At 38.4% G+C, this 18,721-nt stretch overlaps 1 protein-coding gene across 3 annotated transcripts in view; it reads left to right on the top strand.

Annotated features, from left to right (window-relative positions):
- Positions 1-13,308, top strand: part of SUPT3H (SPT3 homolog, SAGA and STAGA complex component) — a 271,608-nt gene extending 258,300 nt beyond the window's left edge. For 2 of the 3 annotated variants that reach the window (XM_057427527.1, XM_057427528.1), the window contains exons 12-13: positions 10,307-10,392; positions 13,150-13,308. In XM_057427527.1, the coding sequence (XP_057283510.1) occupies positions 10,307-10,348 (42 nt within the window). In that variant the 3' untranslated portion in view covers positions 10,349-10,392; positions 13,150-13,308. Of the gene's footprint in view, positions 1-10,306; positions 12,098-13,149 lie in introns of those variants that run through there. The other variant, XM_057427526.1, reaches the window with a different exon arrangement.
- Positions 13,309-18,721: the final 5,413 nt, after the last annotated feature.

Raw genomic sequence — 18,721 nt, 5'->3', positions numbered from 1 at the left:
TGGATACAAAAGAAAACATATGAGATGTGGTACTGAAGAAGAGAGAGCTTGATGTAATAGGTCAGACCACGGACCTACCAATGTTAGTGGCATTGGTCTGTATTAGCATTGCAAAGTAAGTTTCATTTAAGTGTGCCATAGCAAGTATTGCGTGTAAGTGAGCCTATGGAGAAGGGAGTGTAGTATGAAAGTTCAGAGTCCACATAGTTATTTCATTTTCTTCACATAGTAAATATTATTACCACTAATCAATGAGAAGCAACCAAAAGGAATATTTAGTCAAATCTAGAAAGACATTTTTGATTTCTGCTATTCTCAGTGACCATCTGATGTCTCTAGGATGGAGCATTTTGCCAAGATGATAGGCAGACAAGGAATAGACAGACAGAAAAACATTTGGAAAGATTAGAGATAACCTAAGTTGCACTTTGGAGAGACTAGAAGTCTACCTTAACTTGTGAACCAGCTTTTCCAACATATGAATGTGGGTATAACGTTATTTTAAAAGTATAATGTAAAATAAAGTCTGGGTTTCCTTGGGATCCCAAGTTTCTTGGTACATCCTTGCAGCTCATAACTTGCCAGAAGCAATTTGAAGGTCCAAATACCTGAAGGAGTCTTTCTGTCCTGCAGGTGGCCACTGGGAAGAGACCCAAGTCCTGGGGCAGCAGAACCAGTCCCTGCAGCGTGCATGGTGATTAGGAGGAGGCTGTGCTTTCTACATGTCCCCACTTGCTCATTTACAAATGAAGCCACCTACAGTTGAGCTCTTCATATGCTCGACATGTTTCGACATTGAGATCCTAACTGCAGGCTGTCAGGAGATAGTGAGCAGGGACACTACCACACTAGACCAAGTCAGGGGATCTGGTATTGTTCACAGATGAACAGATCATTCCTGTTACCAATTTTTTCAACTTCTCTTATTTGCTTTGCATATACTGAAAAAAATCTGTTCTTCGCACTGCTTTCTTTTCCACATCCTCTTGGATCTGGCTTGAACGGGATAAATGAGCCATTACTCTGGTGGGGCTGGCCAGTACTAAAATGGGTTGTTACTTAAGGGAGGAGCATCTTACTGTGATTATCACCAATTAGAAGTAAAGTGTTAACTATTCAAAGGAATTAACTTCTCTGCTTTATGTATTTTGCAGGCATATTGCATTCTTTGAATAAGGAGTAGGACATCCTACATATAATTAAAGAATAACCTTTAATTGTCTTAATTATATATGCTTCCTGTCATCAAGCAACTGTACCAATATATGCCGGGATTAAAGTTCAAATTAGGGATGGAGCTTTGTTTTGAAGTATAAGGACATTTGGCTTTCATACGTAATGGACCATTTTTTTGTTTGGATTCGATCCTGGTCTTCAGAGTTTCAGGAGGGACCAGAAAATGTATTTTGATTCAGGGCTATTTCTAATATAAATGTCATAAAACCTCATGGTGTGTAATAATTCATTCTTCTGGTAAAGTATTGTTTTAACTGGTTAAACTGCCTCAGCACTTGGATTTTTTCTCCAGCATGTTGCAGAAATACGTGTGAAAGATTGATTGGATGCCATTCTGCAGCCTAATCCTACATAATTTATTCAGTTTTACCTGAGAGAAAGGTCCAAATGTATGTTCTTCTGGTTTTAATCAGTCCGACTACAATTGACTCAACTTTTGCCTGAACAAGGAGTGAGTAAAAACTGAACGAGAGCCTCAAGATTTGGCTCTTATTCATTAACCTCAGGGCAGACTTCATTTTGTATGACTTTTAAGCTATTAAAATGTTGGTTGGCCTCCATTTGAGCTCAGATTCCTAATATCACCAAATAATTATGTGTAGATGATGAAATGAAAAAACAGGCATGTAGTCTCCAAACGCGCATTTCAGTCTGGGTGGCTGAAATGGCTCGTAACACTCAATGCATGAAAATGGGGTGGATTGAATAAATTAGCAGAATCACAAAAGGAAACCACTATAGGAAATAGTTTTACACGTGTAATCACTGAAATACTCTAGTGAATGTGTCAATCTGTATTAAATAAATATATTTGTTTATAGACATGCTCTGTATTAGCTTCCACTCTTTCACAGCACTTTGCCAAACAAAATCCCACTAGATGTAGGATGTTCGCACCCGAGTAGGAGTTTCTTGGATAAATATTTTTTCTATATTGAGACCAAAACCACTTCTACAAATTTCAGACTTTGATTGAAATAGTATATTTCTTTTGCCCCCCCTTCCCCTTTTTTTTCCCCCGTTTTCCTTTTTATTTTTCCTTCCCATATCCTCCACTGGCAACCACTGATGCATTACCTTAATTCCTCTTACCTCCCACCGCTCCGGTGAGCAGGCGCCCCACTGCAGACAGAGCACGTCAGTCAGTAAGGAGCCCAGCTAGAAGTGGCCACACCCGAATGCCGCCACCAGCAAAGGGCCTTGGAGCCTGAGAAAACTCCTCTGTTTACAGACTGACTCTCTGCCCTGTGCTGTCGGTTGGGTTCTCATTTCCCCCGTGAAATGCTTCCTTGAATCAAAGGGAGAACAGCGATGCTATGGTCTCTGCAGAGAGCACTCACAGGATGTTTTTCACGGGGTGGAGGACGAGAAGTATGTTGCAAAATGTCCTTCTCATTAGAATTTCAACAGTTTAAGAAAAGAATGTAGGTGAACTGCCTTGTTTTGCTCAGATAATTGGATTTATTTCAAAGTAATACCCGCTCCTTCTACCCAATTTCAGCATCCATTTCTGTACATCTGGTATTTCAGCTGTTACAATGGAAGTTATAATGTAATGAAAATAATAATAATGGATTAGCATACAGTGTTTTCAAAATGCCTTGTATTAGCTCTGTAATCAAGCAATCCTCAAAAAAGGTTTTCAGCGATTGATAGTATTTCTGTTTCAAAGGCAGGGGAAATTGAAACACAGAGACATTAAGTGGTTTGTCTGAGGCCACACAGCAAGTAAGTGTCAGAGCTGGGAGCAAAGCCCAGCCCTGGCTCCTGCCCTTGTACTCAGACGACTGTACCACACCATATTGTTTCCAAATAAGTTTGCTAAAAATCGTATGCTGAGCTCATGAGGAGTAGTGCCATGGAGGAGGAATTTAACCCCTTCTGTCACTTCCTACAGAAGAAGAACCTGAGCCTCTACAGTAGTAGAGAGAAACCTTAAAAAGCCAAGAAAAGCCTTCCTTGGCAAGAGGGAGCCATCCAAGTTATTTCATGCTGAATTAGTCTCAGGTTGAAGGAGTTTTTATTATTAGTGGTATATTTTCACATGGGAGCGCTTTGACCGTTCACTGCCCTTGAGTCATAAACCAGAGGTTTTAGTATCTAACCATCCCTGAAGTCTTTTCTTTGTATGTCTCAAAGCTTTTAGCTTTAACATCGTTCTCAGACATAATAAAGTTGCCCGCATACATTATTACTAAAGCAGCAAGTTGAGACACATCATAAGAGAAGACATTGGCCTCCAAGCAACTCAAAGTATTTTGACCAGTTTGATGACATAAGGCATTAAAAGTATTAGCGAACTAATTGTGATGCTCATGAGGAGATTGGGGATACTCGGGAACCACCACATTTCCATTGCGACAGAGGGATTGACCTTTCCCAATTACACTGGGGTCCAACAGGTTGTACCCATCAAGGTTTGGTGCCTCATGGAGACCTGCTGTCTCCAGGGCATTTCATAGGCAGACAGTTATGGGCCATTAGACCCACAGCAATAACTTGCTGGGTTTTGTCTTGCTGTGCATGAGAAGCAGCCTGCTCCTTTGGACCAGGGAAGGCAGGTAATGGAACTCATCCACAGGTTTTGCAGCCTGGGGGAAGGAATTCCTGTCTCTGACTGTGAACAGAGAGCAGCATGAGGTTGAGTAGGGCTCAGAAGAGGAATTTATATCAGTGTGCTAAGCAGTGTCGCCTTTTCTCAAACAATTAAAATGGTTTCTTGCTCTCAGACAAATAAAGCCTATTAAAGTTGGTGGCAGTGATGGGAAGAACTTTATGAAAATATGTTTGTTTTGCAAAGCTGGCTGCCAAGTATTGTTTTATAGTTCAATTTTTTCCTTCTTTCTCCACTGTTTACAGTACCCGCTGAGAAACTTAAAATGATCTCTCTCTCCCTACCAATTTTGTTCTTTTTTCTTTTGGCAGACATTGGCACCCCACTCCCACACCCGGGTTCTTGCTGCAACAGAAGCCATGATCCTTTTGCCTTGTATTTCTTTTTTATAATACCAACCCAGCCCTGAGAACAGTGTTTGCTAGTTAACTGCTGTATCTCAAATTTGGCCAAATGAGCTGAAGGACAGCAGTACAAACCCTACATTTTGTTCTCCTTCCACTGCTAATAATGCATGAGGTATCTGAGAAGTACATTTGGTCCTTGTTTTTCAGAGATCCTATGTCTCCATTGGCCTTGGGAATGTCGTTACTGCCAGCGGCAGAGAGCAACTGTATAAAAAAGTTGGGTAGCTGAGATCTAGACTATGTTCTTTAATAGGCCTGGATGATATATCCTGGATATATCCTGTTCCAGGGCACAGCAGCATGGTTTTATGTGATTATTGAAAAAGTTTAAACCATTGGCATATAAAAGGTAAATCAAAGCCCAGAACTGACTTTGTTGGAAAGCATTTTGCTACAAGCTATTGAAGGCTTGTTTACTGAAGCAGTGCTTTTATCAGTGTGCGATGTCTGCGACTACCTACATAAAGCGTGCTGATGATCTTGGTCACCTTCCTGGACAGCAGCTTATGATGTGGAAGCCGCTGCTGTTGCCATTGTCTCACTGGGTGGCTGAAGGCTCAGGAAACAGACTTGAGCAGCAGAGTGGTTTGTTGGTGTTTCTCACACCTAACTGTAGTGTCTCTGGGACTAGCTTAAATACAAATGCGGCTGCGCTTCCAGGGGGACCACCACTGTATGGGTAGATGGATGCTATAGATTTCAGCACACCAGTCTGGCCTCATCTGTGAGATTTCATGAATACAGCAGGGCAGATCATCCAAAGCATCATAAACTAGTAAACCTGGGTGTTCACAGATATATATTTGGGCTTTGCTATTCATTATTGACCATGTACTTGACATTATATACATAAAATGTTCCCTCGCCCTCTGAGTAATATCAGGCATCTGTGCTTTGGCTACTGATTAAAGATGGTTTTATAGAATTAGAGCCTTCAGTGCTATTAATAATTGGAGAGAGAATTATCCATTATATTTCTTTTGTAACATGTACGCACTTTTAATAAGGAGAGTTTATATCCACACAAATTTATATAAAATTAAACAGAAACAACTAATTCTAAGCAACATATGGATTTTCTTCTTATAACAATGCTGCTTATACTTTGCCTCCTAAACTAATTGTTATTTTAATCTCTAAATAAGCTGACACTTCTTTGTGTATGGTTTGTCTATGAAGGCTAGGAAAAATTAGAGCAGTAATCTTTTAATCACAGGGGGTTTAATGTAGGTGTTTGTAGATGTACAAAGAGCTATGAATCTGTCCAGGATGACTTGTTTGATATTACGGTGGGCTAATGAAATTTCAAAGTTAACATTCCCCAAATAAAATGGGAAGAAGACACAAGGAGAAGGGAGCAGATTTAAAATTAGAGAATCTTTGTGGTTTATGGGTTCCAGGTTATTTGGAATGGAATGAAAGTTAATGCTACATCCTTTTTTCCATCCTGCCAGCCAGTGTCTGATCCAAGAATGTCTCTTATTTAAAGGGCAGGGCTCCCTCCACTGTTCTTAAATAAAGGCTTTCACTGTCTGAGATCCAGTCCTCCCTGATATTCACAGTAACATTGAAAGACTGCATGAAGATAATTATTTAATGAAAAGAAGTTTTGCATATGATTCCCCTATCATAAGTCTGTTCAAGTCATATGGTTCGATTTACATTTATGCAAATGTGAGAGAATAGAGTAAAATTACCAAAGGAGGAAAGGACCGTGGCATGTCACAAACAAGATGTGCCTATTTGTGTTTATGTTTGCTAATGAAGTTCAGCCAGGACTTGCTCTTTGATTCTGATGTCTCTGTCTGCCATTCCACTTTATGCATTGTAATTAAACCACTTGCCCACACACATACAAGAGGACACCAAGAAAGGGTGACTTCAGGTTTTAAAAATGCTATACTGTGACTTGCTTTACAGGACCTATAGTTCAGGCTTTGCAGATTTTAAGTGATACAGCAGACCTGTGGTATGACATTGTGCCTTAGTTTTAATGTAAGCAGAACTCCTGGCTTAAACCAATGGAGGATTTGGCCCAGTAAACATTAGTGTCTAGAATGCCCACTGGAGATGTTTTATCCTAGACTTTCCAAATTTTATTCTGAATAAGAATTAAACATCAGCCCACGTAGAAATTACAGCTGTCTTTCTCCTGTCAAAATTAATCTTTCTCATCACGCTACAGCTGTGGAATTATGCACTAGTGTGAACTGTTAACTGGAAACCATTTCTAGCCAGGGTGCCTCTTCAGAAGTCTTAGTTTTCTAACCTTATGTGTTACCTAATTGAGGAGTACTCACATCTTCATATTTCGCTGGGACTTGTTTTTGTAGATCACAGCTTCAGTATACCTTGTGTTAACAAACACAAGATATATTATTATTCTATATTATTATACAGAATTATCTAACCCTAAATTGATCCTAAGAACTCTTCAGTAGATTGTTTTGTTTTGTGTGACCTTCTGTGGGGATGAGACTTCTGCTGCCCTCTTCATATAGTGTTTTTTTGTGGTTGTTCATAATATGCTGCCTCAGGCTACCGCTATGGATGAGACATGGGACCAAAAATTGAGAGTGGAAAATGGATGATTTTTCATGAAATTTGAGTTGCTGCTTGACTAAGGCCTATTGTTCCAGGTTGCGTTTTTAAAATGTTAATTTTCCTTTCTTTCAGCAAACTAAGGGCAAAACATGATATTTCATGTCAGGTGACTCACAGCAGTGAACGCTGCTCATCTTTTCTGCTTCATTGTATCTCCTTTCAGACTGTTGGAAAAAAAAACCTACCTTCATTTGCTAAATAGTGATAGCATTCCCAAGATCTTTATATCAAAATCCAATGTGCTTTAATAACTTGAAGGAACAATATTTTCAAGGCAGGGTTTCTATATTATAGGTAAATAGAGGATGCCTGAGAAGCCATGACAAGATGCTTCACAGGGTGCCTAAATTGGTTGTCCTTTCACCTTCATCAAGGTCAGAGAAGGGGGATGCAAAATCTTGTCATACGATAGCAAGGGGCAAGAAATGTTTCTGTGAAAGCTAAATTGGCCAAATAAGGTTATACCAACTTTTCAGATCATGGAATCTGTTCTGGGAAAATGAACTATGTAACTTCTGCCAAGCTGGGTGATTTCCCATGTCTAAAAGGTGGTCCTTTGGCCACCTGCGCACACAGTGGGTACAGTAACAGGCTGACAGACCTTCAACCACAGCAAATAGCCTACAGAAGAAAAAAAAAACAAAGCACAGTCTGGTAGACAGTACATTTTGAGAAGGAGCACACATAAAATGCAGTAGATGCCCAAAACGAGCTCCAGGGTTGACTATGCACTTTTGTTATCTCCTGATTTTGGGCTTTATAGCAAGATATATCCAGCAAAATACATACAGCAATGGCTTACCATTTTAATCCCACATCAAGATTCTGCATCATCCTCTAGCTGTAATTCTGAGCCAAGTAATCGTATTTTTTTAAAACACTGGATACTGCCGAAGTGGCATAAAGCACCAAGAAGCATCATCTAAAACCTTTATGTTATATCAGACCGTGTTAAATGACTGCCACATACGTAGAAACTCTTGCAAGGGCACATACACATGTAAGTTTCATTAAAAACATCTTGCTGTTCCTCTTCGCAGTTCTTGACTTGTAAAGATATGTCTTTTAGTATCACAAATTCAGCTGTATAGATCTGAAAGATGTATAACTCAGAACTATGGGATGACTGTAAAATAGTTTTGCTATGCATAAAAGCATTTTGGAGGTTAACCTTTATTATCTAGTAATGTATCGAAATAAGAATTAAGTGTTATCTTGTTATGGAATGGGATGAATCAAACTCAACTCCTCTGAAATACCGATTTTCAAAACAGTTACCTTTAAGCTGAGTTTGAAGGTAAAGGTTGTTTCTGCGTATAATGCTTCAATTTATGGCTATATTCCATAGTAAAATATGCATATATCAGAATCACTTTCTCTTGCTTGGGAAGGAAAAAAGTGTTGTTTTCATTATTGCTGAACTTCAAAATGGCTTAAAGAATTTTGTTGGTCCTTTCCAAAGAAACTGAACTTCAGGCAGAGATTAAAGCAGAGGAAATTTCAGCCCAAGGGCAAATGTTTCAGAAAGTTTAAAGTATGTGAAACAGTGAGTTAAGTAGGAAATAGTTTTCAATCCTAACTATAGCCACACTAGTTATAATATATGGCTAAATATAGACTCATGGGTGTGTCTAACTTTCTGAAGGTGTTATCCTCTCTCCTCTGAAACTTGCTTCCAAAATGACCTTTTCAGGGGTATAACTAACTGTATAATATTGCCCATGTTGGAAAATATTAAACTTATTTCCCAGGTGAGCCCAGCCAAGCCCAACTTTGCTTTGCAACCAAAATTCCTGTTGAAAAATTCAACCTTTTATCTTTCATGTGGATCCAACTTTATACTTGGGTTCATTTATCTTCAAGCAAATTGCACAATAGCCCTGAATATTTTGTTTATGTGTTAAAGGTTGTCACTTTGGTTATAAAGCTCTGTATAAATATCGGGGTCAATTTGCTAAAAACATTACTTTTGCATCGACTTCAAAATGCCAACCATAATGGTTTGGGCAAGCTGCAGATCCAAACTCCTTTGGACTTGCTGCTTGTGGTTGTGGGAATATGTTGGATCCTTTCAAAATTATTGACTAGTCTGTTTTGTGCATTTTGTGTTTGGATGTAGAGTCTTTGGATTTCTTTTTTGTTTTGTTTGTGGTGATACTGTCATGTCTGATGGCTGGCTGTCTATCCCAGAGCTCATACTCTGCTCTTTGGCTTTAATGCAATACGCTACTAGGTCACTACATTGAAGTATGATGTTAGTGTCAAGGATGCTGTAATAAACATCTTGCACATATTTCCTTTTGCATATTTAGTGTCTGTAAATGTCTCTCGGAATACATGCTTGCTGGTTTTGAAATTATTTCCGTACAGTTCGATATAAATGCTATTTATATACAAAGTTGTTTGAGGTTATCCTTTGCTGTTAATGAAACTTTTCTAATTCTATTTTAAGAGAGGAAAGAATTGATCTTTCTGAAATTAATTAGGAAATTGGTAGTTTTATATGGCACTTCCTAAGTGCTTGAACTTAAGAGGTAAAAAATAATCTGACGAAGCACTAAATGTAATAAAATAGATGGCTGTATTTTTATTTTTGAAACTGAGTGACTGCTGAAGGTGAACCAAATAAAGCAAAAGTATTTGCACTCCTTCCCTTTTTGAAGCTATCATTAATATCACAAAAAAAAAAAATCCAACACATTTTTAAACTGAAAATATCCCCTTAAAATACAGGGTTTCCAGCATGCCTGGTGTAAAAAGGGATACTTTCCTGTACTGATTCAGAAAGAGATGTTAAAAATGTATGAAAGGTATTTTAGTGAGACATTTTCACAGGGTCTTTTAAAATTATTTTCTCAAATGCTGTTTAACTCCTGTGTTTCTTTAGCATTGGAAACACTTGATGCCAGGTTACAGTATGTGGGATATCAAATTATTTTGTGCTGACCAGAGGGTCTTTAATTTGGTTTTGCAGGGTGGGGATTATACCAGTGTCTGTTCATATAACTTTAGACTCAGACTGTAAATTAAGATTGGAAAACTGTAATTATTCAGTAATTTATAGACTATTAAGATAGGTTAGAAATGATTATTGAACATAGTGAATAGAGAACACATGCTTAGAAGGGACAAACAGATTCAGCATAATAGTGTATTTTTGGCATCATCTATTTTGCAGGCAATTAACAAAATAGGATGTTGCATTTTTGCATATCTCTTGCTCTCCTGAAATAGTTGCTAACCACTTGTTAACCACACTGATTTTTTTTATAGACAAAGTGGTTGCTCATAGCTTCCCCACCAGAAATGTTCGGATTAAGCACACTATTAGATTGCAGCCAGAATAGTCTACAAAACAGGAAGAAAGCCTTGCCTTTCTCTCTGCCTTCTTCCCTCATTTAAGTTGATGTGATAATTCATTACAGATTTTCTCTTTCTTTGACAGAGTGCCTACCGCAGAAATGGGATGACTTTTCTCGCCTGCTAGTATGAATGTGGCTGCAGCAACAGGAAAGACAGTGTTATATTAAGGTGATTTTCTTTTCCCCTCCATGGAAGGAAAAAAAATACAAGCTCCGATGTCTCAGTGTAGCAGTGAGTGGGCTGGTTTGTTGTGACTATCTGCTGGCTGACTGTCTCTTTTTCCAGCCCCCTCAATCGTTATTCTTGTTTACTAGCTGGAACATTTAGCTAATTAATGGCAGGATGTTTGGGATAGGGTGTAGGTGGACAAGAATGCAGATCAGACAATGCTGAAGTTTGCAGGGGACTAACTGCTGTCAGCCTCTTTCTGAAATGCAATGTCATTTTTATTTAAGTCTTTGGAAGTCTGTATGTTCTCCTAGAGATATATTTTTTTTAAAAGCAGGATGAGGCAGAAGGAGGCCAGAGATAGACTGGGTTATATGAGTTTTTCAAGGTTATTAAAAGGTCATATGTGTTTTCCTTATGATCTTTACTGAAAGCAAAACTGTTTTCCACAATTTTCCACTATTTTCACTATTCCTCCCAACTAATTTTTAACTGTTCAGATAGGGTAATCCAGTTTAATCCAATGAGGAGCTTTTTTTATGAGAGTAATAGCTAGTTCAGATCCAAAGATACTCAGAGAAAAAATTCAGATTAACTGTACTTTACCAGTTAGAGACTTTTCTTTTTTTCAGATCCAAGGATAGTCTAAATCAGCCCCAAATTCTAGGTATTTAAGTCTCCTAAGACTCGAGCCATCAGTGTCTGAAATCAAGGAGAGCCTTTGCAGTGATTTGGCACTGGATTGGACCCCTATTCGTAAAAATGCATCCTAAAGTACTTGAATAGCTGTGTCTGTCTCAGTGGTTGTAGGCAAAGGCTTAACACTATGTACTTGCTCAGCATTTGCTGCAGGAAGCAGATGTTGTCTCTGTTATTGACAAAGACAGCATTACTGTTGGGTTTGGTTAAAGAAGAAATGGGCTTTTTGCCTTTTTTATATTTTCGTTCACGTTGTTTGTTTTCAGATTTATTTTTTAAATCTCAGTCCCTCCTTCTATGCTTCTTCCCCATCCGCTGCTCCTCCAGCCTTCGCTGGCCTCAAAAGCACATTCATTTCTTCCCATAAAAACTGTACAAATATAGAGCTAACCACAATGATGCTTGACCAGAGAAAAGGGCTCATGCTTCAGCCCATCATCAAGATATACAAGCATGGACTGCTTGTATCCCTGTGGTACCCCTTGGGCCCAGGGGGTCTGCTCCAGCCACTCTAAGCCCAGTCTTGAAATCTAACTTAAACCCCAAATTAATACAGAGTGCTCAAGATATCATGAGGAGATGATAGCAAAATATCACTTGCATATAGTTCAGCCATCCTCCTCTTTTATGCTTAGTATGTGAGGTCTTAATTTTTACTCGCACTGTATGCTCTTGTTGTCCTTTTAAGTGGTTTTGTTTCTCTGCTTTTCTGGACCTGCTTACAAAAACTTTAAAAATACGTATGTATTTTAAATAAACAGAAAAATGCCTCTTCTCTTTACAACCAAAATATTGTGGAAGTGAGCTTTACACATCAAATATTACTGCCATTCATAAATTGCTATTTTGTTTTACCTGCTTATGCTTCTATTTTCTGGAATCAATTTGTGTGTAAAGGACTAAAAGTAATGTGTACAATGCAGTGTATTAAATGAGGGAGGGAAGTTTTCTGATGTTTCATCTGTACTTCTTGAAATGTATGATTAAACTTTTCTTTTTATCATCACTCTTATTTTTTTTGGCGTCCTTAATCATAGAAAATTATATGCTTGCTGCAAACATCCAGACTTTTTAAAAGGACACCAGCATTTATTGTATTTGGTTTCGATGTGCAGGGATAGAGACAGAAGAAACCGTTTCAGGCACTGGGTACTGGAATCAAAATAGTTTCTGTAGCTGTATCTCTCCCAGATTTTACATTTTAAAATATGCATAAGCAGAAAAAATACTGGCACTTACTTTTTACTGCTCTACTTAAAGTCCCAGAGAATGAAGACTCGACATACATTTCTCTCAGAAATATGACAGATCATGTTTTTGTTGGTCTGCTGTGTGTTTGTCTATCTTGAACAGTCTGACAGGCAATTATTTATAAAATCTGGGTTTGCCCAGTAAACCCATATAATAACCTTACACTTCTCTACACAAGTCAGCTGAATTTAGAGTAGAACAAGGTGGGTTATGTGTCCCTATCTTGCACTAACCGAGTTTATTCTTCTTTTGGAAAGTAATCGCTTTTTTCATTCATCTTCAGGGTTGTTCAATTTAAAACACAAAAGTGACCACTAGGACTTGGGCTGCATACAGAGTGTGTCCTACCACCACTTCATGTGCTGCAGAAACAGAAGTGTATGTTTAAGCTGGTACTACGCATTTTATCTTAAACTTTTTTTCTGTACTGCAAGTATAAAAAACAGTTTGAGATTCAGTTAATGGCTGTGTACAAATAACTTTGTGCTTGTATGATTTCAACTTGAAGAACCTTAGCAAGGATTTGTAGTAACTGAGTCAGTTTATGCTGATTGTTTAACATCAGTTACCTGAAGAAGAGAAACGGAACCAATTTCAGTAGGAGTAAGACTGCGTAACAGTTAAGGGTGTGGGGGTTCTGCTCCATGTCCTTGCTGTATGGTTATACTACCTAGCTTTTCAGTTTCCTAATCCAGCCATCCACAAAAGAGGGATGATAATTCAGCTTGAAAATTGTCAGAGGTGACAGAGCCACAGCACAGATTTCTAGTGGGGCTTTGTCTCATTTCCTGGCCTGTCCTTCCTCAGGGTTTCTTCTGAGAAAATAAAGCCCTTTAAAACACTCCTGCCTTCATCTGGAAATCAGGAGAAGCTGACAGTGCTCCATATTTCTCCAGAGACACTGAGGACCTTGCAGAATTTGCCCCCCTGGGTTTCCACAGTACACTTCTCTTTGTCAAGTGAAGATATCACTGGCAGGGGGGAGGTGTTTTCAGGCACTTCTTGAATTCAGATGAACCTTAGTGTTGTATTAACATTCTGCCATCAGCCGTGCCTAGATCTCATAAAATGTTTTATAGCTTCCCGTCTAGCTCATACAGAATGTTTCATAGTACATAAACACTTCTACTAATAATTCAAGAATAAATAGATAGTGACATTAGTCACAAGTCTAACCTCTAGCTGAAACTTACACAGTTACAGGGTGTGTTTTTTTCCTTGCCTAAATGAATCATCTTGTCCAAGGTTAGACTTTTTATACCTCTACTATATATCTACACTGAGTGGTGGTGCAGCTAGGGAAACACAGTGGTGGCATGCATTAAATCCAGGGCTTTATTCGGAGGGCAGAGAGCCAGTGCAAAGCAACAGAGCCATCCCCAAAGGAATTGAATGTAAATTTGACGGTTTAAATAAGGCCAGATGCCTTAAAAAATTATTTTGAAAGCTGTATCTTTAATGTAGCTCTTAACTTGTTTTTTTCTGCTTCAGATAATGATGTTGCCTTTTACAAAGTAATAAGAAAAAATAGCTCTCATCTATTGTGGGGAGACAAAAATCAGATCCTTTGACTTCTATAAATCACTGAAATGTTGGCAACTGAAACAAACTTTTAGAAGGCAGATGCCTGAAAATTTGAAGGAAACCTTCATATTTTACTGTTAAGAACTTTTTAACTGGCTAGAGAGCACTCTAAAACACTGCATTAATAGCCATTCTCAGTAATCAAGCTCCACTATACTTATATACTATTTTTCCTAAACAAGATAGATTAGTAGTGTAAGAGAGCTGGAAAGATAAATAAAGAAAATCAAGAACTAAAATTATAATAATACAGTTTCATTTTACATTTTATAGCTCTCTTCTTTATTTGTGATTGATCATTTATCTTAATTCCTATCACACAGAAATATTGGCACAAGAGTCTTGTACCAATATCTGTGCATTTCTGGACTAGCCTTCATCCAGATGCTTCGCAGATTTTCTTACTGATTTTGTGATCTGTCAATCTTTAGTACTTGTATGACTTTGATTACTGTAATATCTTAGTGCCTCACAGTCTTCCATATATTTATGCCTGCGGCACTGCTTTGAAATAATAATGTGTTGTTATCTCCATTTCTTCTGAGGCACGGAAAGGATAAATGACTGGCCCCATGTTGGGAAACTTGGGACGGTTCAGAAAACCTGGATTTCCCAAATCCATACTGATGCTCTCAGCTCTAAGTCATCTGCACTCTGCAGTGAAAATGATAGGTGTATGAGAAAGCACATAACCCAGCCCCACAGGTTAGGAAAGTGGCAAAAGCAGTATCCAACTGGATCTGCAAGAGGAATTTGGGGAGGAAGAATGCAGTCACTCGATTTGGACCTAATCCAGGACTCAGTGCTTTAAAACCTTCAGGCTGAAATATGCCACAGCCACTTAATGACCTGGTGCAGAAACATAAATGCTACATTTCCACCAAAACATGGACTGTGGGATACTTTTCTTCCTCTCCACACCCTGCCGGATTTCTGCATCAGAAATCACCACGAGGGATGTATCCTGGCAGTGCCAGAGTGTTCTTACCTTCATCTCCTCCCAACCTTCCTTTGCGCAGAGCATCAGAGCTGCTAGAAGCAATAGGAGACATACAATTAAGAAATGTAGATGCCCTCTTTTAAATGGGGCAGCAGCTGTGATGGGTGTTCACAAAGGTAAACTGTTAACTTTTAATAAATGAACTGAATCTGATTCTAATAAAGTGCAGCTGAATTGTGGTGGCTGATCTCTACTAGTCCGGGAAGAAGAGGTGGTGTAAATATCAGAAGCCATAGCAGGATTCAGAAAGTCAAAAGTCAATAAAGCAAGTTGGCTCAAACCAGTTCTGTTTAGCTCTCATTTCCATAAGTATTTAATTAATCTGCAAAATAAAAACAACAAAGAAACTATTGCATTTCTTGTACTGACATGACTTCTTCAGATCTGGAAATGAAATGGCAGCAACTGTGTGTCAAGCCTAGGTGAAAACAAGTCTCTTAAAGAAGGAGAATGAAGGTTTTTGTAAGAGCAAGGCCCCAGCTGAGCTCCTCTCTCTGAGCTCCCTTGCTCAGAAGATCAGTGCTGAAATCTGCTGCACGTGCACAAATTTTGTTGTAGCTTTAAGTAAATAATTTCAGTAAATTAGATGTGATGTGTCTATCTTTCTCCATGTCACTTCACCCTTACTTTAGTATTTAAATAATTTATATTCCTCTGTTTTGGAATATTATCAACATTTTAGTAGTCCTAAATTTTCCCTATTCAGCAGATTTTGGTGTAGGCAGAACACAAATATATCGAAGCAATTATTAAGGGGTGCTTTTAGCACCTGGGAAAGGGTGTCTTCGAAAGTCAGTTTCTCTATGGAAGGTGCTGCTCTGATTCATCTTCTCTGGGATGGTGGCAAAATTGATACATATCTTCTGTAGGGCTTGAATTTGTACAACAGTTGAGATAAACCTTGAGGTCTCTCTCAAACTCATATGCAGCCCATTTTTTTCCTCAGTGTGCAAATCAGGTATGAGCCCAAGAGATAAAACATGACACATTCTTCCACTGGAAGATCAAGAACCACTGAATATTCCAAGGTAAGATAACCTTAGTCTGACCGAATTCAGCTACATATCACTTGGAAAAAAAAAAAAAAAGTGTTTCTTTTTTCCTATTTGACAGTTACTTCATGATTTTTTCCACACTTTGGTGATCAGAACTTTGTGTTCGTTTGTTTGGCCATGAAATGGTTAAGAATAGTTATTTCTCATATGTGATCAAGTTTCTCAGTCAATACAGTGGTAAATGTGTCTCTTTTTCTACAGCTGTTGTGTTTAAACAGTGGGTTAAGAACCTGTCCCATTTTAAGGGCAAATGTATTTTGGAGCAGAGTCTGAGTCAGTTGCTTTTATTCATGGTACCCAAGTAGGTGTACCCATCAAACCTAGTCCACATTGCTCTGTTGGTGTGTCCAGAACAGAGAGAGTATATTAATATTGTCCCTGCAACGAAATCATCCGAGAAATGACCAAAGCTCCATCCACACATGGGTTAATAGGAGCAGCGTGAAGATTATTCCACCAGGACTCTGGAGTTTAAGTATCTGTTAGTCCCTATGCTTAAAACTCTGTTAAACCCCTTTATACAGGTGTCTGTGAAGCAGAGTACTATGTTCCCATGTCTGTTAATGGGGTTTAGGTAGGAAATTAATGTTGCCTTGGGACAAAATGCATGCTACTGTCAAGCTAAATGAGAAAAAGCAAAGGCTTTGCTATGGACTGTGAGGGGAGGTATGGGTATGCTTGCAGGTTAAAATCTTACTAATTTTATGGTAGTAAAAATAAAATTTGATATAAGCATCCAAATTTTTGAAATTTTGGCCAAAGTCCAAACCTTCTCAGTGTTTGCCATGGTTAGTTTTCATAAGTGTGTTGAAGTTGGGCTTGTAGATGATGCTGGATTCATTTTTAGTTTGTTGAGGCTTGTTTTATTTGTGCTTTGGTATGTATTTGTGGTGCACAGTCTGAAGGGATTTTGCATTATAGTTGGTTTCTTTGGTGGTCCTAAAAGCAATGCAAAATTAATGCAGCACTTAAGGATCCTGTTATTAAAACTTTATTCATAGGTGAGCCAGCAAAGCATAGAAAATTTATGTATACGCATATATATTAAATAAATATGAATATACATATTCATATTTTTTCAGAAAGATTGAATTCCAAACAACAGCTCTGCTTTTACAAATCCAAAAGCAAGCTTGACCCTGTTTTGGTACCTCCCTCTCTGCAATGAAAATAGTTTTACCTGGTAAAGATTCTTACTTTGTTGAAGTAATTTGTACCATTTGTTTCGTTGCTCTTGTATTACTCATTTTTCAATTGCACAAAGTTTAAACTTTAAGAGGTTTTAAAGCCTCATGAAGTGTTATAAAAATCATCTCTGACCTCTTGTATGAAAAAGGCATTTTCAAATCTGTAACTGGGGGGGGGGTTGTTGTTCATTTGTTGTTGCTGAGGTATTTTTAAGTCCAACAGAGTATTGTTTGAGAGGGAAAGAGATCTCCAAGGTCTGGGAGTACCCCAGTTTATGCACTGGGCACACAGCAGGTATTTTTGTAGCACTTGAATGTTGAAGGGAGTTGTCAGAGGTGGACACTCCAGAGTTACTTCATTGCTCCATTAAACTGTGTCTGAAAAATACTTAAATTCTATAATACATGAGTCGTGCTCTTGGCAACTATTTTCTTCGTTCAGATTCCCAAAGGTGAGTGGATTGTGCCCTCTGGGGGCTCTTTACTGCTTTAACTTAAATTTAAGGGTGGTGGGGTTTTTTTTCCTTTTTTTCTTTCTTTTTTCTTTTTTCTTTTAACTTAAATTTCCTTTCCTTTCCTTTCCTTTCCTTTCCTTTCCTTTCCTTTCCTTTCCTTTCCTTTCCTTTTGTTCTCCTGTCTTTCTTTCTGTCTTTTCTCTTTCGTTTCTCTCTCTTTCTCTTTTTATCTCTTTCCTTCTGTCTTTCTTTCATGTAAAATGTCGCATTGATTTCCACCCTCCTTGTGTCTTATGTAGGAAGAAATTTATGTGCCTTTTACATCAGGAAGTCTAGCTTTTCCTGACGTTTTATTGCTTTGAATATTTGAAACATTTCAATCCCAGACAATAAATATTACATGATTATTGTTTTCATATGGATAGGCTATTTCTCCCTGTTTTTTCTATCCAGCGTTTTACTAGCAAGTGACACCCAAAAATTTATGGGTACTCAAACCATTACTGTTCAACTTTGCTGAGGAGGTCAGAGAGTCCCTCAATTTGCATGCAACATGTAGGGAAAAAAAAAAGTTTGACTAATCTCCTATGTTTTGAATCCTGCAGGGATACAAATTTACATTTTTCCTTTCAAAAAAATGCTCGTATTGTAGCTCAAGCCTTGTTTCCACTGAATCGAGGCTTAGGTGGGAAGAGCAGTGAACCCCTACTAAATGCTTCCCAGATCAGCAACTGGTAGCCTTAGGAGTTTACTTGAAGTTGGTGGGATGGGTTATACCTTTCCGTAACTAAAAGCATATGTTTTCTGCTCACCCAGGTCAGTATTTTGTTGCTTTCATAGTAGAAATGATTCCTGGTCAAGTGGGAACTGTAAAATAAAAATTGAGGCTGCGCTTTTAAATGCCTTCTGTTTGGGAGAAGGCAGCTGGCTACTTGCTGTATGTATGGAGCACCAGCTCTGCAGTATGAACTCTGGTGACAAAGTCTTACTTTACAGACCCAGGTCTGATTTCACAACCAGCCAATAAAGCAATGTGGGAAATCTCTGGTCAAGTAGCTAAGTTCATAAGAATATAAGAAACACAGGTTCTGCTCAGAA

Source organism: Pezoporus wallicus, unplaced genomic scaffold (assembly GCF_028554395.1).
Source record: "Pezoporus wallicus isolate ANWC-B61680 ecotype Strahan unplaced genomic scaffold, APGP_CSIRO_Pwel_v1 contig_6464, whole genome shotgun sequence".
Taxonomy (NCBI): domain Eukaryota; kingdom Metazoa; phylum Chordata; class Aves; order Psittaciformes; family Psittacidae; genus Pezoporus; species Pezoporus wallicus.
Note: the sequence above shows the minus strand (reverse complement) of the source record. Positions and strands in the feature narration are given on the sequence as shown.